The following is a 13,364-nucleotide window of genomic DNA, read 5'->3' as shown; positions in this document are numbered from 1 at the left end:
CAATGAAAAACTCCCTCATTTTGTCTTATTAATTACATATTTTGTTATCCATATCTCTGTGTTTACACGAGATGATGCACTTTGTACTTAGTCCATATTGCAAACAATATCCAACATCACGTACTTAAATTTTAGGATTTCGTTAACAAAACAATGTAAGTATCTGGTATAATAATTTTTCCTGTAATAATTTATGGGAATAAAGATAGGTATACTGTGATCTAACCATAATGTTACACTTTGATAAGTTTAATATATTTTCAAAGACGGTAATAATGTTTCAATAGAGTTATGTAATTCAGTGGTTTTATTTGTTATTTAAGGTTCGTAAATATTAGCATTGATAGAACTAACATTGGCTGGTCCTGGTTGTTACGATTCAACATTACGTCCCTGTATTTAAAGATTATAAAAAGTGACGAAGTCATTCATCCAATTAAATGGCATTTGTTATTGTGTACATGTTTTATACTGTTTATTATCTCATGTTTTGTCTCCACCATTAACGTGACGTAACAAATTATTTTGGGCTGCGTGGTTCCTTTTTTGGCTAGATATGTTATGTAATTTGTTATGTATGAACATGTAATAGAGTATGGTTTTGGCAAAAAAGCACATTTTTTAGTATTCTGCCAAATTTACTATTATATAGCATGAAGAAAAAGTATAGTTTTTATAGTCAATTCAGTTTGTCTCACGTAATTAAATCTAACATTTCTTCTTTAGAATTCAGCGTGTACTAGATACTCCTAGTTTTCAAGATGGCCGATGAAAGCGCTAACTCATCGGACGTTTTGAATACAGTCCCAGTACCAGTCACTGCCCATCAGACTCCTAGTTCACTCCCCGAGACGTCCCCTCTTCTAGCACCTCCCAGTGTTGTACCATCACTGCCTCCAGAAGGAGTACCCAATGTAGTTCTTGACCAGCCGCCTGAAATGTCTTTAACTCAGTCTCAACTTCCTTATCCGACTGATGGACAAATGGACACCGACATTACTGGACAATCAACAACTACAAACCTTCCGTATCCGATTGATCCATCTGGTTCAGTGTCATTTACCCAAACTCCTGGCCCACCTCCAACCTGCCCACCACCAACAACCAATGTGCCGTCTGCTCCAACTCAGAGTCAACTTCCACCTAGTTATACAGCCCCACAATACACCGGTTACGGAGCTACTGGCCCAGGGGCTAATACCGTGGATTATAATAAACAAACGAACTTTGTTATGCCACCTCCACCACCAACCTATGAAGAGTCTACTTATAACATAAGAAACACAGCACCACCAAGTAAGATCCAGAGCATTGTTATTGAGCGCATAATCAGTAGGATCATCCAAACCAAAAGCTTGGTTCCCTCACTAGGACGCAACGCAAGGACGTGCGCACGACACAAGATTGGTCAAATTGCTTACATTACGTTATGTTGCCTCTGCAGTGGGAACCAAGCATTAGAGTAGGAATATCCCTCGAATAGGGGCTCACTTTCAATAGTGATATATATCTCCTTTTTCATAATATCCGCTGCCAATGAAGGGTGTATAAGACTATTTTTGGTCATAATAAATGAAAAAAGCTAGTCGAAGAGTGGGTATTTGGAAGATTTAAGCCATTTATCGCCTTAGATTGGTTGCCCCTCAATTCAATTATTTATTTTCCAGAATTAAAAAAAAATACAAACAATCCCCTTACTGAATCAATAGATTAAAGCTGTGATTTTAACTTTTATATAATAATTATTATTGATGTGTGATGACGTAATCTTCATATCCAATCCTCTTAGGGGGAAAATGGCAAAATTAGCACTGGTGTAATGTTACAAGAGTTGTCAAAATTATACAGACTATCTGATAAATAACACTCCTAGAAAGTAGGAAGCTTCTTGCCATTTCGCCCTGACTTTTCCTTTTTCCTCTTTCTTTGTTCTTCAGCTCAGCAATATGTAGTTGGAGCGTTTTGTGATTATCCTATGCAGATGAAATGTCCACACTGTCAGAGCAACATCTTGACAGAGGTCGAGTATAGTAATGGTGGTCTTGTTTACCTCTGTGTTATCATTCTGATATTAATGGGGTAAAGTATTACTTTCGTTATTTACACAGAATCTTTCGATATGACCTAGGATTGACTTATATAAATTTTCGTCCTATTTTTGCAAAAATTATTCAGATTTTTCCAGACTGTAGGCCTACTGTTATGCTACAAACAGTCTTCTTGTGGACTAGTTTTCTTGGTGGAGTATCATTAAAATAAATTGTAGCATCAACCGAAACGTGCAGACACACTCAACTTTTCTTTATACTTTTCTTTGTGGAAACACATGCTGAACCTGCACACATGCCTTTACATAACATGGTTATCCATTACACTGGTTAAGTTACATGGCAATCAAATGTAAAAGCATCCATTATTATTTAGGAAGCCATAGACTTTTACGGTTCATTCATTCATTCATTCATTCATTCATCAATGGAACTTACTTCCATTTATTTTCATTTGCATATACAATATACATATATACATTCCAAAATCACATGACCTCACTCCCTATGCTGAAGTACAATATTAAAAAGATGATATTTGAAACATATTGCTAGCTACTATTGCTACTGCAAAATTGGGGTTGTAAACATTTAGCTTAATATCACTTTGTTGTGTTTGTGTTTTTTTTTTTTTTTCTGTCTCAAAATGTCATTTTTTGTTAATGTAATGCGTCCGTATAATATGTTTTATGTTTATGCTTAGGACTACAAAGACAAGCCACTTTGGCTTCTGTGTATCTTAACCCATAAACTTTGTAAAATATTGAATATTGAATAAATGTTGTTGTATACATAAAAAAACATAGAAATTATGTTTTCTCTGAGATATACAAGAACAGAAAAAAACAATAACAAAGTATCACATCACTCTCGTACGGTATACGTATTTAATTTCACCCAATTGTGATCATTTTAATTCCAGATTATGGATCTTCTGCTGCTGCCTCGTTCCATTGTTTATCGATGGTCTTAAAGACGTATCACACAGATGTCCAAACTGCAAGACACTCTTGGGCCGACATAACAAAATGTGAATAGCCAACAACAACCTATTACTTTAACACGGAGCTCAAGAATGCAATGAAGTAGTTATAATGTAGCGTTTCCTTTTCTTAAAGGGCAGCTCCGGGCATAACATTCCTAATGTTTATTATAAATGTTACAAAAAATTCATGTGCGCGCACCACGTTTTAAAGAAAATTTCACAACGTTTATTAATGCTTTACCGCGCTGACGACGCGTATAAGTATACTAAGTGGGGTTGTTGCGCTGACGACGCGTATAAGTATACTAAGTGGGGTTGTTGCGCTGACGACGCGTATAATAAGTATACTAAGTGGCGTTGTTGCGCTGACGACGCGTATAGGTATACTAAGTGGGGTTGTTGCGCTGACGACGCGTATAGGTATACTAAGTGGCGTTGTTGCGCTGACGACGCGTATAGGTATACTAAGTGGGGTTGTTGCTGCAAAGGTTTAGTTTGTCATAAACAATAGAAATGTTAAATTCAGAGCTAGCTACTCTTTAATGTTAATTGTATTATTCAACTCGTGTAAATGTTCACCTGGTTTTTTTTCACCCAAGAGGTCAGTCTGTTTAATTTACAGATAATATAGTAATTTCCGTGTAAAACAAAATGTGTATAAATTTGTATTGCAATTGGTTTGTTAAAAATGAATCTCAACATTCATTTGGCCTAAACTCTTTGTGAAATTGTACAGTACCAATTTTAGCAAATGATAAAAATATCGAAATCAAATAATATATGTAGAGACGTATCGAACTAGATGGATTTATGTATTTTTTAATCTTTAAAATAATAACATTTATGAATATTCTATACTCTTTTTAACAATTTTAATAATACAAAATCAACATGTAATTCTATAGCAATTCTTATAATGATAAAAGTGACATCTAGAAAGTGTAAAATATTAAGTTAAAAATCAAATCTTTAAAATAAAGTTGAAATGTCGACATCGGATACCTTGCACTGTTTTAATCATCATCAAAGTTTCAAGTCAATTCTAAAAACTCACTGATTTCTTTATGACAGCGCCAGAGACGAGTATTGGATTTTTTTATTCTTATACATTTCGCTTTTTACAACATTTCGATATATATACATGATTTGATAATACAAGATCTGTAGGCCTAGAGGCTCATGTTACTGGCTGTCGATGTGTAGGCCTAGACAAACCAAACAGAAGAAATACAACTCGATATATTATAATGTAACTTGTTTATCTATTATTTATTTCTTTAACCCTAACCCTAGAGTAGGAGTGAGTTGGTTTTTACATGAGTGTTGTGGATGGAGTGCGGTATGACCGAGTCCTAGACCGCGACATGGTTGCCTTTCTTACTGTAACTCGCCTCTTATCATCTCGACCATCCCTGCAGTATAAACAAAAACATATATGAAAGAAATGTATCTTTTGAGTTAAAACACAAATATTTTTGAACTTTTTTATTCATCAAAGAAAGGATTTCATATTTTAGTTTCCACTAGTACGCAACCTTAGTCAATCCATCAACTTTGATTGGTCAATGTGTGCGTTGCGTCCAGAATTGAGAGAACCAAACTTTATTCCAACTTTCTCAAAAATATTTGAAGGATCCTAAAATATACGATACGATAGTATCGTTATTCATACAACAAGGTACAACGTAAAGGATTCAAGCCAGTACAATGCTAGAGTAACAGCAACATACATACCTCCAAATTTCCATAATTGTCTTGTTCTTTAACCGTACTTCTTCCGTTATCGGATACGACCATAGAAATACAAATCCTATTAACACACAACCAGCAGGTAATGCCGTTACCAGCAACCGAAGAGTTTTACTAACTGACTCTGGCTGGTCGCATGATCCAGTTTTATACCCTGCAACTCTAGCAAAACAAAATTATGGTAGGCCTAAACATAATATATTAATATTACTGGTTTTTGTGTACTAGAAAATATATATCAGGTTCACGATTTTAATATCTCTATTAACGCCTATACTATAAAAACTCAACTATAGATAGGCCTAGTCGGTTTTTATTTTCGACATTTTAAATTCCCATTATACGTAAAACACTTTCTTTTGTCGTGAACCAAACCACCTGTCTGTGACTCCCTGTATGTGAAGGAATAGTTTTAATTATAGTTATTATTATTATTATAGTTATTATTATTATTATAGTTATTATTATTATAGTTATTATTATTATTATAGTTACCCCAACAAAAGTGTTGATAGACTCAATGATAATCCAGCGGCAAACTTTGTAAACATTACGTAAAATGAGTAAAATATAGTTTCATAGCTTTCACCAGTTTTCAATACAAAGTCATCAATTACATCTGGAATCATGGACCTAAAGACAAAGGTAAAATAGTTTAGCACAATATTAGTAACTGAGAATCACCAATAAATAGGTAATGTTTTCGGTTTTTATGTTTTTATCCTAAGCATACGGTAGTATTTTAGTGGCGACGATTCGTTCTTCGATTGAAACAATTAAATAATGATAACATTTGATAATATTGGTCACCAATGAACAAATAACCAGGAGTCATAATTATGATAAGGTCCCGTTTAACGATTCTGCGCTCACTGCCGATATATCCCAGTAAACAAACGGTAAAAAAACATTGGATACAAAAAATGAAACAATATATTATACAAAGAAAGCATGATAAAAGCAAGCACGTTGAGACCATGCATAGCAACCACGTTGAGACCATGCATAGCAACCACGTTGAGACCATGCATAGCAACCACGTTGAGACCATGCATAGCAACCACGTTGAGACCATGCATAGCAAGTTGTCTTACCATGGAAGAAGTTGTGCTACAGATATACAGTTTCCCGCCACAATAGATAAAACATACACTGCCCAAAGAGTGCCTTCTGGCAGAAACGCCCATGTGATCAGCACTGGAAATGTACCCTAGAATAATAATAATAATAATAATACATAGAGATTTATAATTATATATTCAGACAAAAGATACATTGTACGAAATATAATACAAATCAACAAACACGACGCAAGAAGAAAATATAAAATCAACGTTCATAATCTAAAAAAGTTTACTTTTTATCATCTGTACGTTTTTATTTTGTTAATGGTATATACTACTGTATAGTTATTAGCCTGGGTGATGATTCACGTATAGAACATTATTTAGATTTTTTAGGGTTTTATCAAAGAACATATATTATATTCAAAACATTACCGTCATTCCAATCGCTAATGCTTTCTTCTTTCCATATCTTAAAAGCACATGTTGCCATATGGGCATTGAAAGAAACGCAGACACCTGCAAATATGCAAATAGAAGTTATTATAGAACAGGTTCTGTTTTTATTTCATAATTCGTTCGTCAAAACGTTCACAAATTGCATCAAGAGACGATATTTCACGTCTCTTGTGCGGGGTATTGGGATAAGTTTTCAACTAGCAATAATCACGCCTCGGATAAACCTCATTGGCTATGATATCGCCTCTGCGCAAAGATACCTTACAAATGCAAATTGTGTAGTATATGTTCGATTCAAACAATAGCACAATATAAGTGTCATTTTATGAACTTGAACACATTGATCTATCATCATGAATGTATGTAATGGTTAAGTTCATTGTTATTTAAATAATTATTGGATATCCAGCTATTAAGAATAAAGAATTTAGAAAAAAAAAATAGTTTCTGTTTGTACGGTTGAATCTTTTCTGTTACTGTAAAACGTAACTCAACATACTTTTTCGCATAAATATGTATTTCGAACAAAATAATGATTTTTTTGTTCGTTACAACTTTTACAAATTGCATCAAGTTACGATATTTCATGTCCTTTTTTGTAATAAGAAATTCCTACCATGAGACGCCATTTCTGCAAACATTTACACGAAAAAAGAGCATGCAAAAATGACGCAGGGCGGGCTGCCGAGCAGAGCTAAATTAAGATTACACTTCAAACTAGATCATTAAAAAATGATCATTTTCACCGCAGTTGAATTTCCAAATGTATAACAATATCTTAGTATTTGCGTAAACATATCGGTAATATGTATCAATCACATTTTTAAATTGAAAATTCTGTTTTTATTTCATTATTCGTTCGTCAGAACGTTCACAAATTGCATCAAGTTACGATATTTCACGTCTCTTGTGCGGGGTATTGGGATAAGTTTTCAACTAGCAATAATCACGCCTCGGATAAACCTCATTGGCTATGATATCGCCTCTGCGCAAAGATACTTTACAAACACAAATTGTGTAGTATATGTTCTATAGAGATAATCGCAAAATATAAGTGTCGTTTTTAGAAATAAAGATTAAAACATGCAACACGAATTTAAAATGATTGCACGCCTTAATATTTCATTCATTTCAAATATCCATAATTTAAACTAATTATTAACAATGGGTCATTATTATATTTGTTTTATTTTTTTTAAACTTAACCACGTTTTAGTGACTTTGACAATACTTACGAGAATAGCTATAATGACGTACTGGTAGTCGTCCACGCCCAGTGAGTATTTCAGGAACAATGCAAGGTTTCCTTGTATTGACTGTAAAAAAAGAATACAATGGAAAACAATAGAACATACCTTTTTTTTTGAGTATTATCAAATATTAATCAAGTATAGTTTGTCTTGTTTCCTGCTTTGTAATAATGTACACACACACCACTTCCCACTGTTTTCTTCCTCTCCTCACCTCCCCAATACGGGAAATCCAAATAGATTTTTAGAATTAAACTTCAACTAAACTCAGATTTACAAAATCTTTGACAATCTGGTATCAAATAAATACACTTTTACAGTCTAATACTTGATCTACAGTGTTAATATTGTCTTCAAGTGGCCTTTAAAATCTGATATTTAAATAACCTCTGTTTATAGTGTCTATATATTGATGTTTATTATTTATATTTACGTTTTAATCCCGTTAATCCCGTTTTAATCCCGTGTAGTCTCTCAATATTGAAATCATAACTTATTTCTCTATGTTACTACCATATAAAATAGTTCACTATTATGTTATTACCAAACAACCAACACACAAAACATTATAAATACAAACTATTAAGTTGTTTCAGATGATAGGCCTATTGATCATACCTGAATGCATAAGGAGAAAAATAGGAAAGCCATAGTGAGCTTAATGTACGGTCCAAATGTTAAGACTTTCCCCACAGCTTTACGGAGAGGTTCTTCTCTCTGTGTTATCTTTTCGTTTGCTGTAATGAAAAACAAGGTTTTAGTGGAATTTATCATTGACAAATGTACACTTCATTACATCATACTGTATTAAAATGATATTTTGCCTCTGAAGTAAAACAAATAGTACAGTACTAACTTACGTTTTCTTTCTGTTGTTCCAGCAAGAACAATAACTGCACAAATTAAAAACAACCCGGATATTATACCAGCTCCAGTCATATACCCTTTTATCTGAAAGAAATGAAACAAGTGCATGTAACATTAATCTACAAAGTAACCGAGTTTCGTTTATTTCAATTGATAGTAAAGAAGACATGCAGTTCTGCGACGTAGCTTAAACCAATTAGCACTGTATATTTGAAGCTTCTTCATTCCACAGTACATATTGATAATTTTTTAGGGAAGTTTTACATTTTATTATGCATAATTTTAATGTTTTCACTTATATTAATTGAAAAAATCACCTCACATTGTATCAGAGAGAGATAGCTTGAATTAGTTTTAAATTAGATCGACTTTGTACGCATTGACCTTAGTACATATTGTCTTAACCTTTATGGGATTGACGAACCATTTTATTTAGAATTTATACAAAAAAAAGACATTTAGTGATTATTTTTGATATCTCTATTCTACCTCAGCATCAATAATTTCCTGTGGAACTTCTGTAGCATTTCCCGAACAATCTCTTGATTCTCCCGAGTTCTTAACGTATATAAACACGGTTTGGCCCATTATTATGTTTCCAAGTAAGGTTCCTGCTACCTCGCTTGCCATTCCTAAAAAGACAAGTTTTTCATGAATAGTTTCTGATTTTATTTCGTTATTCGTTCGCTAGAACGTTTACAAATTGCATCAAGTTACGATATTTCACGTCTCTTGTGCGGGGTATTGGGATAAGTTTTCAACTAGCAATAATCACGCCTCGGATAAACCTCATTGGCTATGATATCGCCTCTGCGCAAAGATAACGTACAAATACTAATCGTGTAGTATGTTCTATTTAAACAATTGCACAATATAGGTGTCATTGTGTGAACTTGAATATGGTATCATCATGAATGATGTCATGTTTAAAGTTAATAAATAAACTTTATCGGTTTCCCTATAGTTGATACAATTGTATCTAATTTCATATCAAAATACAGCAGAAAAAAGATACTGTCAACAAAGGTACGAGAGCAACTCAAATTTAGTTTTACAAATGTCTTTCGAAAGTTAAGATTTCTATTGTACTATCGGCAGAACGTAAGCTTTATCAACATATATTTTTTTCGTATCAACGTGTGTTGTACCAGGGAAGAAGGAAATTACAATGTCACTCTTCCCTGGTTGTACTTTTGATAGAATATTCAGTTATTAAAATCCTAAATAAGTTAATAGAAGAAGTTAAACAACATCTTGGCGTATTTGTAAACAATTGATAAAGTGTACCAAACACATTTGACAATTGAAAATTCTGTTTTTATTTCATAATTCGTTCGTTAGAACGTTCAAACATTGCATCAAGTTACGATATTTCACGTCTCTTGTGCGGGGTATTGGGATAAGTTTTCAACTAGCAATAATCACGCCTCGGATAAACCTCATTGGCTACGATATCGCCTCTGCGCAAAGATAACATACAAATGCAAATTGTGTAGTATATCTTCGATTCAAACAATTGCACAAAACAGGTGTCATTTTGGAAACATAATTGAATACGAGCGTTATTTGAGTGATAGAATCGAAATAATGATATTGTACTATGCAAATGTTCACAATTTATGCAGCCATTAATTTAATTTTAATTGAATTAGGCCTAAAAGGTAACTTACTGTAAGCGGTAGCAGAATCCCTCTCTGCCTGGTCCTCTGTGATAAATAAAGTGAGTGCTGAGAAGGGCATGTGGAATGACTGCAAGATAAAACGGAAACGAAAGATCAAGACACTGGATTGATGAACATAGTCAATTTCTTCAATTTGAAGATAGACAGTATCTGGAGTAGGTCTACCTTTTGAAAAAATGAAAGTTATTTAACATGTTTTATGTTCAATTTGGGTTTGAAATTGTTTTGTAATATTTCGGTCCATATTGAAGATAGATAACTCGAGATTTTAATAAATGTTTGAGACATAATTTTCCTGAAAATCAACACGCATGGTCCATTGTATACGATATAGCTAATAAAATAACATCTAGGCCTATACAAGTTTTTAAAAAAGGCAATTCAGGACTTGAGAATTGTTATCGTGCAACAAACAATCATATCACACATACAATAAAATAGATTTAGGTGAACCTTTTTACTAAATACCACACAAAGTACGGTAATTAACATCCATGGCAAATTTGCCATGTAATAAGCAATTGGCAATGATAAGGCGGTGATTTAGCCAATCAAAGCTTATCACCATCGTAAAAACTGCGTTAATGAGAAGAATATGAAAACCAATCTCTGTATAAAAGTCAATAGTGTAATTGAAATAAAAAGCTTACCGACAACAATGTCTGGAAAACACAATAAAATAAAAGATACCAAGCGAGTTTGTACCCGTCCTCCTCAAAGTCAGGAACATACCAGAGAAAGAAGAACGTAACTACTGCAAATGGAGCGGCTGTTGCCATCCTGAAATAAATTGTGTTTGAAATAGATTCATTTAGTTGTTATTTAGGTCCTATTTCATTTCAAAGATTCTATAATTAAAAATAAAATCAAGAAGAAAAATTGAGAATTTTGCTACTTTTCGGATTTCGTTGTAGAAACATCATGAAAGAATTAAAGTAACCACGGAAAAAAACATGTTCTTTCCTTTCTTTTTTTTATTTTTTCCTCCATGAAGTACGCAGTACGCAGTACGCAGTACGTCGTCATACGCACCTTATAATAAGATGTTGGGCCTATACTCCAACAATTTCTAAAGCTATGTCTTCACTATCAAACTAGTTTGACAAAAATGTGTAATGCGTCCAATTATGGTAGAGATATGCCCAAATATGGTAGTGATATGACATCACCATGTCCATGATATGGACACATCAAATTTTGTTGTCACGTTAAGTTTGATAGTGTGGACAGAGCTTTATACACGTTAAAGTCTATTATTACTATAATGATGATTATGATACTTGTAAATTATTTACCATGGTTTGAGTTTTCCGAATCTCGTATCCGTCTTAGTTACCAACAATCCAATGACTGGGTCGGTAAGAGCGTCCCATACTCTACCAGAAAAAATAATTGCACTTGCGTATTGCGGTGGAACCTAAACGAAAAGTTTACATAATTTCATTATACCATCATGGTTGATGAGTTTTTTACTCAGTTGCGGGTCTTTACATTAAATTAAATACTGACGAATATTATTCAAAGTTCGTTCTACGATATTTTTTGCTTTTATTGTGAATTAAGATCGAACAATTCTTTTGTGATTTACTCACCCCTGCAGTTTCCAGAAGAAAAACTGAAATATAAAAACCAATGACTGTGTTTGTAAGCTGATATGGCATGCCACCGACGCCAAAACATAATTTGTTAAATACTGTTAATTTCGGAGGTTTCCCGCGTCTCAGTGGTATTTTCTATAAAATAAAAATATTTTTAGAACATTGTAGATGCTAACCAAGTGGTCACATGATATATAATAAAGCTCTGTCTACACTATCAAACTTTATGTGACAAAAAAACGTGATGTGCCCATATATGGCCATGACGCCATATTTGGGCACATCACCCTTTTTTTTGTCAAACTAGTTTTATAGTGTAGAAATATACGGAACCGTAAATAATCATTTTATAAGAAATTACGTTTATATTTTGTGTGTGTGTTTATCTTTGGCCGTTATTATCTTATTTAAATATTCAATCGGTTGATAGGATCATGTCCGCGTTTGCGGTTGCAGCAAATACACTTGTACCAATTGTTGTAAAACAGCGTCATACCGATTCGATTACTTTTATCATTTTTTTATTGCGATGAAATTAATGTTTAGCATGATTCATTGGCATCTATCAGGGGGCCGTAGCCAGCATGTGGCAGAAGAGGCGCCCACCACGTCTTTTCAATGTTCACCGCCCACCCAAACTCCCCAGCAGAGAGAGATCGTCATATTTTATGCCTCGTCTGTTTTTAACTTCTTGCTACGGCCTTGCAGTATACTATTCGAGCAAAGAGATAATAATAAAGTATATCAGCATCATTGTAGCACCAATCCCGGTTCTTCTTATCTCAATGGTAAAATTAGAATTATAATCATACAACTAGCAGCCATAATCATACAACTAGCAGCCATAATCGATTGGACTTTGCCTGTTTTACTTTATTCAATATTTAGTTTGATGAACTTTATAAAACTTGGGATCAAAGCAGAAAAAGTGAATAAAACCACTACAATACAGATTCCTGGATATGAGACACGTATAGGGACTACATCTGACATTGTGCAAACTATAGTTTTGCAAGTAGCCTAATATATCGACGGTTCCAAATCGAAACACATCTTACTCAAAATGAACCTGAATTCGTTCAAATTTTCCAAAAAAGAATTCTGAAATGATTTCCGGGAAACCAAACGTTGTTTTCCAGCCATAAAAATGTTCACTTTTGGGAGAGTTTAATTTTGTATTGAAGTATGCCAGGACGTTACGCATGGCCAAAAATAAATTAAAATTAAAATGTACAACTTCATCAAACCTACCTCCTCTTCTGTAATGCGTGCATGTTTTATTTTTACAGACTCCATGTCTCAGCTTTGTACCCTTATTTTACTGTTTCTTCCGTGTTTTTTTCTATTGTTTCATTAAGTCCCTTGATATAGGCAACCAGCTAGGCCTATCGTTAATCTTCTCAATTTAACGACCTTATTTATTTTACAGGTAATGGCTGATAAATCTTTGACCGTAATATTGATAATGTGTGTGTTTTAGAGGGCGCTCTGAACCGGCAGTATCATGTTCACACTGCAACCGGTACCGGTATATTTTATATTTTAAAAAAAAGTTTAAAAAACCATCGGTTTCCGTTATGATTAGTAGTAAATTTTAATTGGATTTGGAATTTGTTTTTATTTGAATGATTATTAATATTATTTTGAGTAAAGTCAAAGTTG

At 33.5% G+C, this 13,364-nt stretch overlaps 1 protein-coding gene and 4 non-coding genes across 5 annotated transcripts; all 5 read right to left on the bottom strand.

Annotated features, from left to right (window-relative positions):
- Positions 1 to 4,018: 4,018 nt before the first annotated feature.
- Positions 4,019 to 12,998, bottom strand: LOC140062073 (sodium-dependent lysophosphatidylcholine symporter 1-like). Its single transcript, XM_072108117.1, has 14 exons — positions 12,954 to 12,998; positions 11,697 to 11,837; positions 11,400 to 11,521; positions 10,755 to 10,884; positions 10,093 to 10,171; positions 8,912 to 9,054; positions 8,416 to 8,506; positions 8,174 to 8,292; positions 7,541 to 7,621; positions 6,282 to 6,365; positions 5,877 to 5,992; positions 5,278 to 5,415; positions 4,768 to 4,944; positions 4,019 to 4,445 (listed from the first exon to the last, which is right to left on the bottom strand). The coding sequence occupies exons 1-14, from the start codon at positions 12,996 to 12,998 to the stop codon at positions 4,346 to 4,348; spliced, it is 1,566 nt and encodes a 521-aa protein (XP_071964218.1). The 3' UTR covers positions 4,019 to 4,345.
- LOC140063285 (U4 spliceosomal RNA) lies at positions 6,424 to 6,563 on the bottom strand. Its single transcript, XR_011847606.1, has one exon. It is a non-coding gene; the product is annotated as a U4 spliceosomal RNA (small nuclear RNA).
- LOC140063287 (U4 spliceosomal RNA) lies at positions 7,163 to 7,302 on the bottom strand. The gene has a single exon (XR_011847607.1). It is a non-coding gene; the product is annotated as a U4 spliceosomal RNA (small nuclear RNA).
- LOC140063289 (U4 spliceosomal RNA) lies at positions 9,105 to 9,244 on the bottom strand. Its single transcript, XR_011847609.1, has one exon. It is a non-coding gene; the product is annotated as a U4 spliceosomal RNA (small nuclear RNA).
- On the bottom strand, positions 9,755 to 9,894 carry LOC140063288 (U4 spliceosomal RNA). Its single transcript, XR_011847608.1, has one exon. It is a non-coding gene; the product is annotated as a U4 spliceosomal RNA (small nuclear RNA).
- Positions 12,999 to 13,364: the final 366 nt, after the last annotated feature.

The sequence above is a fragment of the Antedon mediterranea genome, chromosome 11, assembly GCF_964355755.1.
Source record: "Antedon mediterranea chromosome 11, ecAntMedi1.1, whole genome shotgun sequence".
Taxonomy (NCBI): Eukaryota; Metazoa; Echinodermata; class Crinoidea; order Comatulida; family Antedonidae; genus Antedon; species Antedon mediterranea.
The sequence above is the reverse complement of the archived record's forward strand: the minus strand, read 5'-3'. Positions and strand labels throughout refer to the sequence as shown.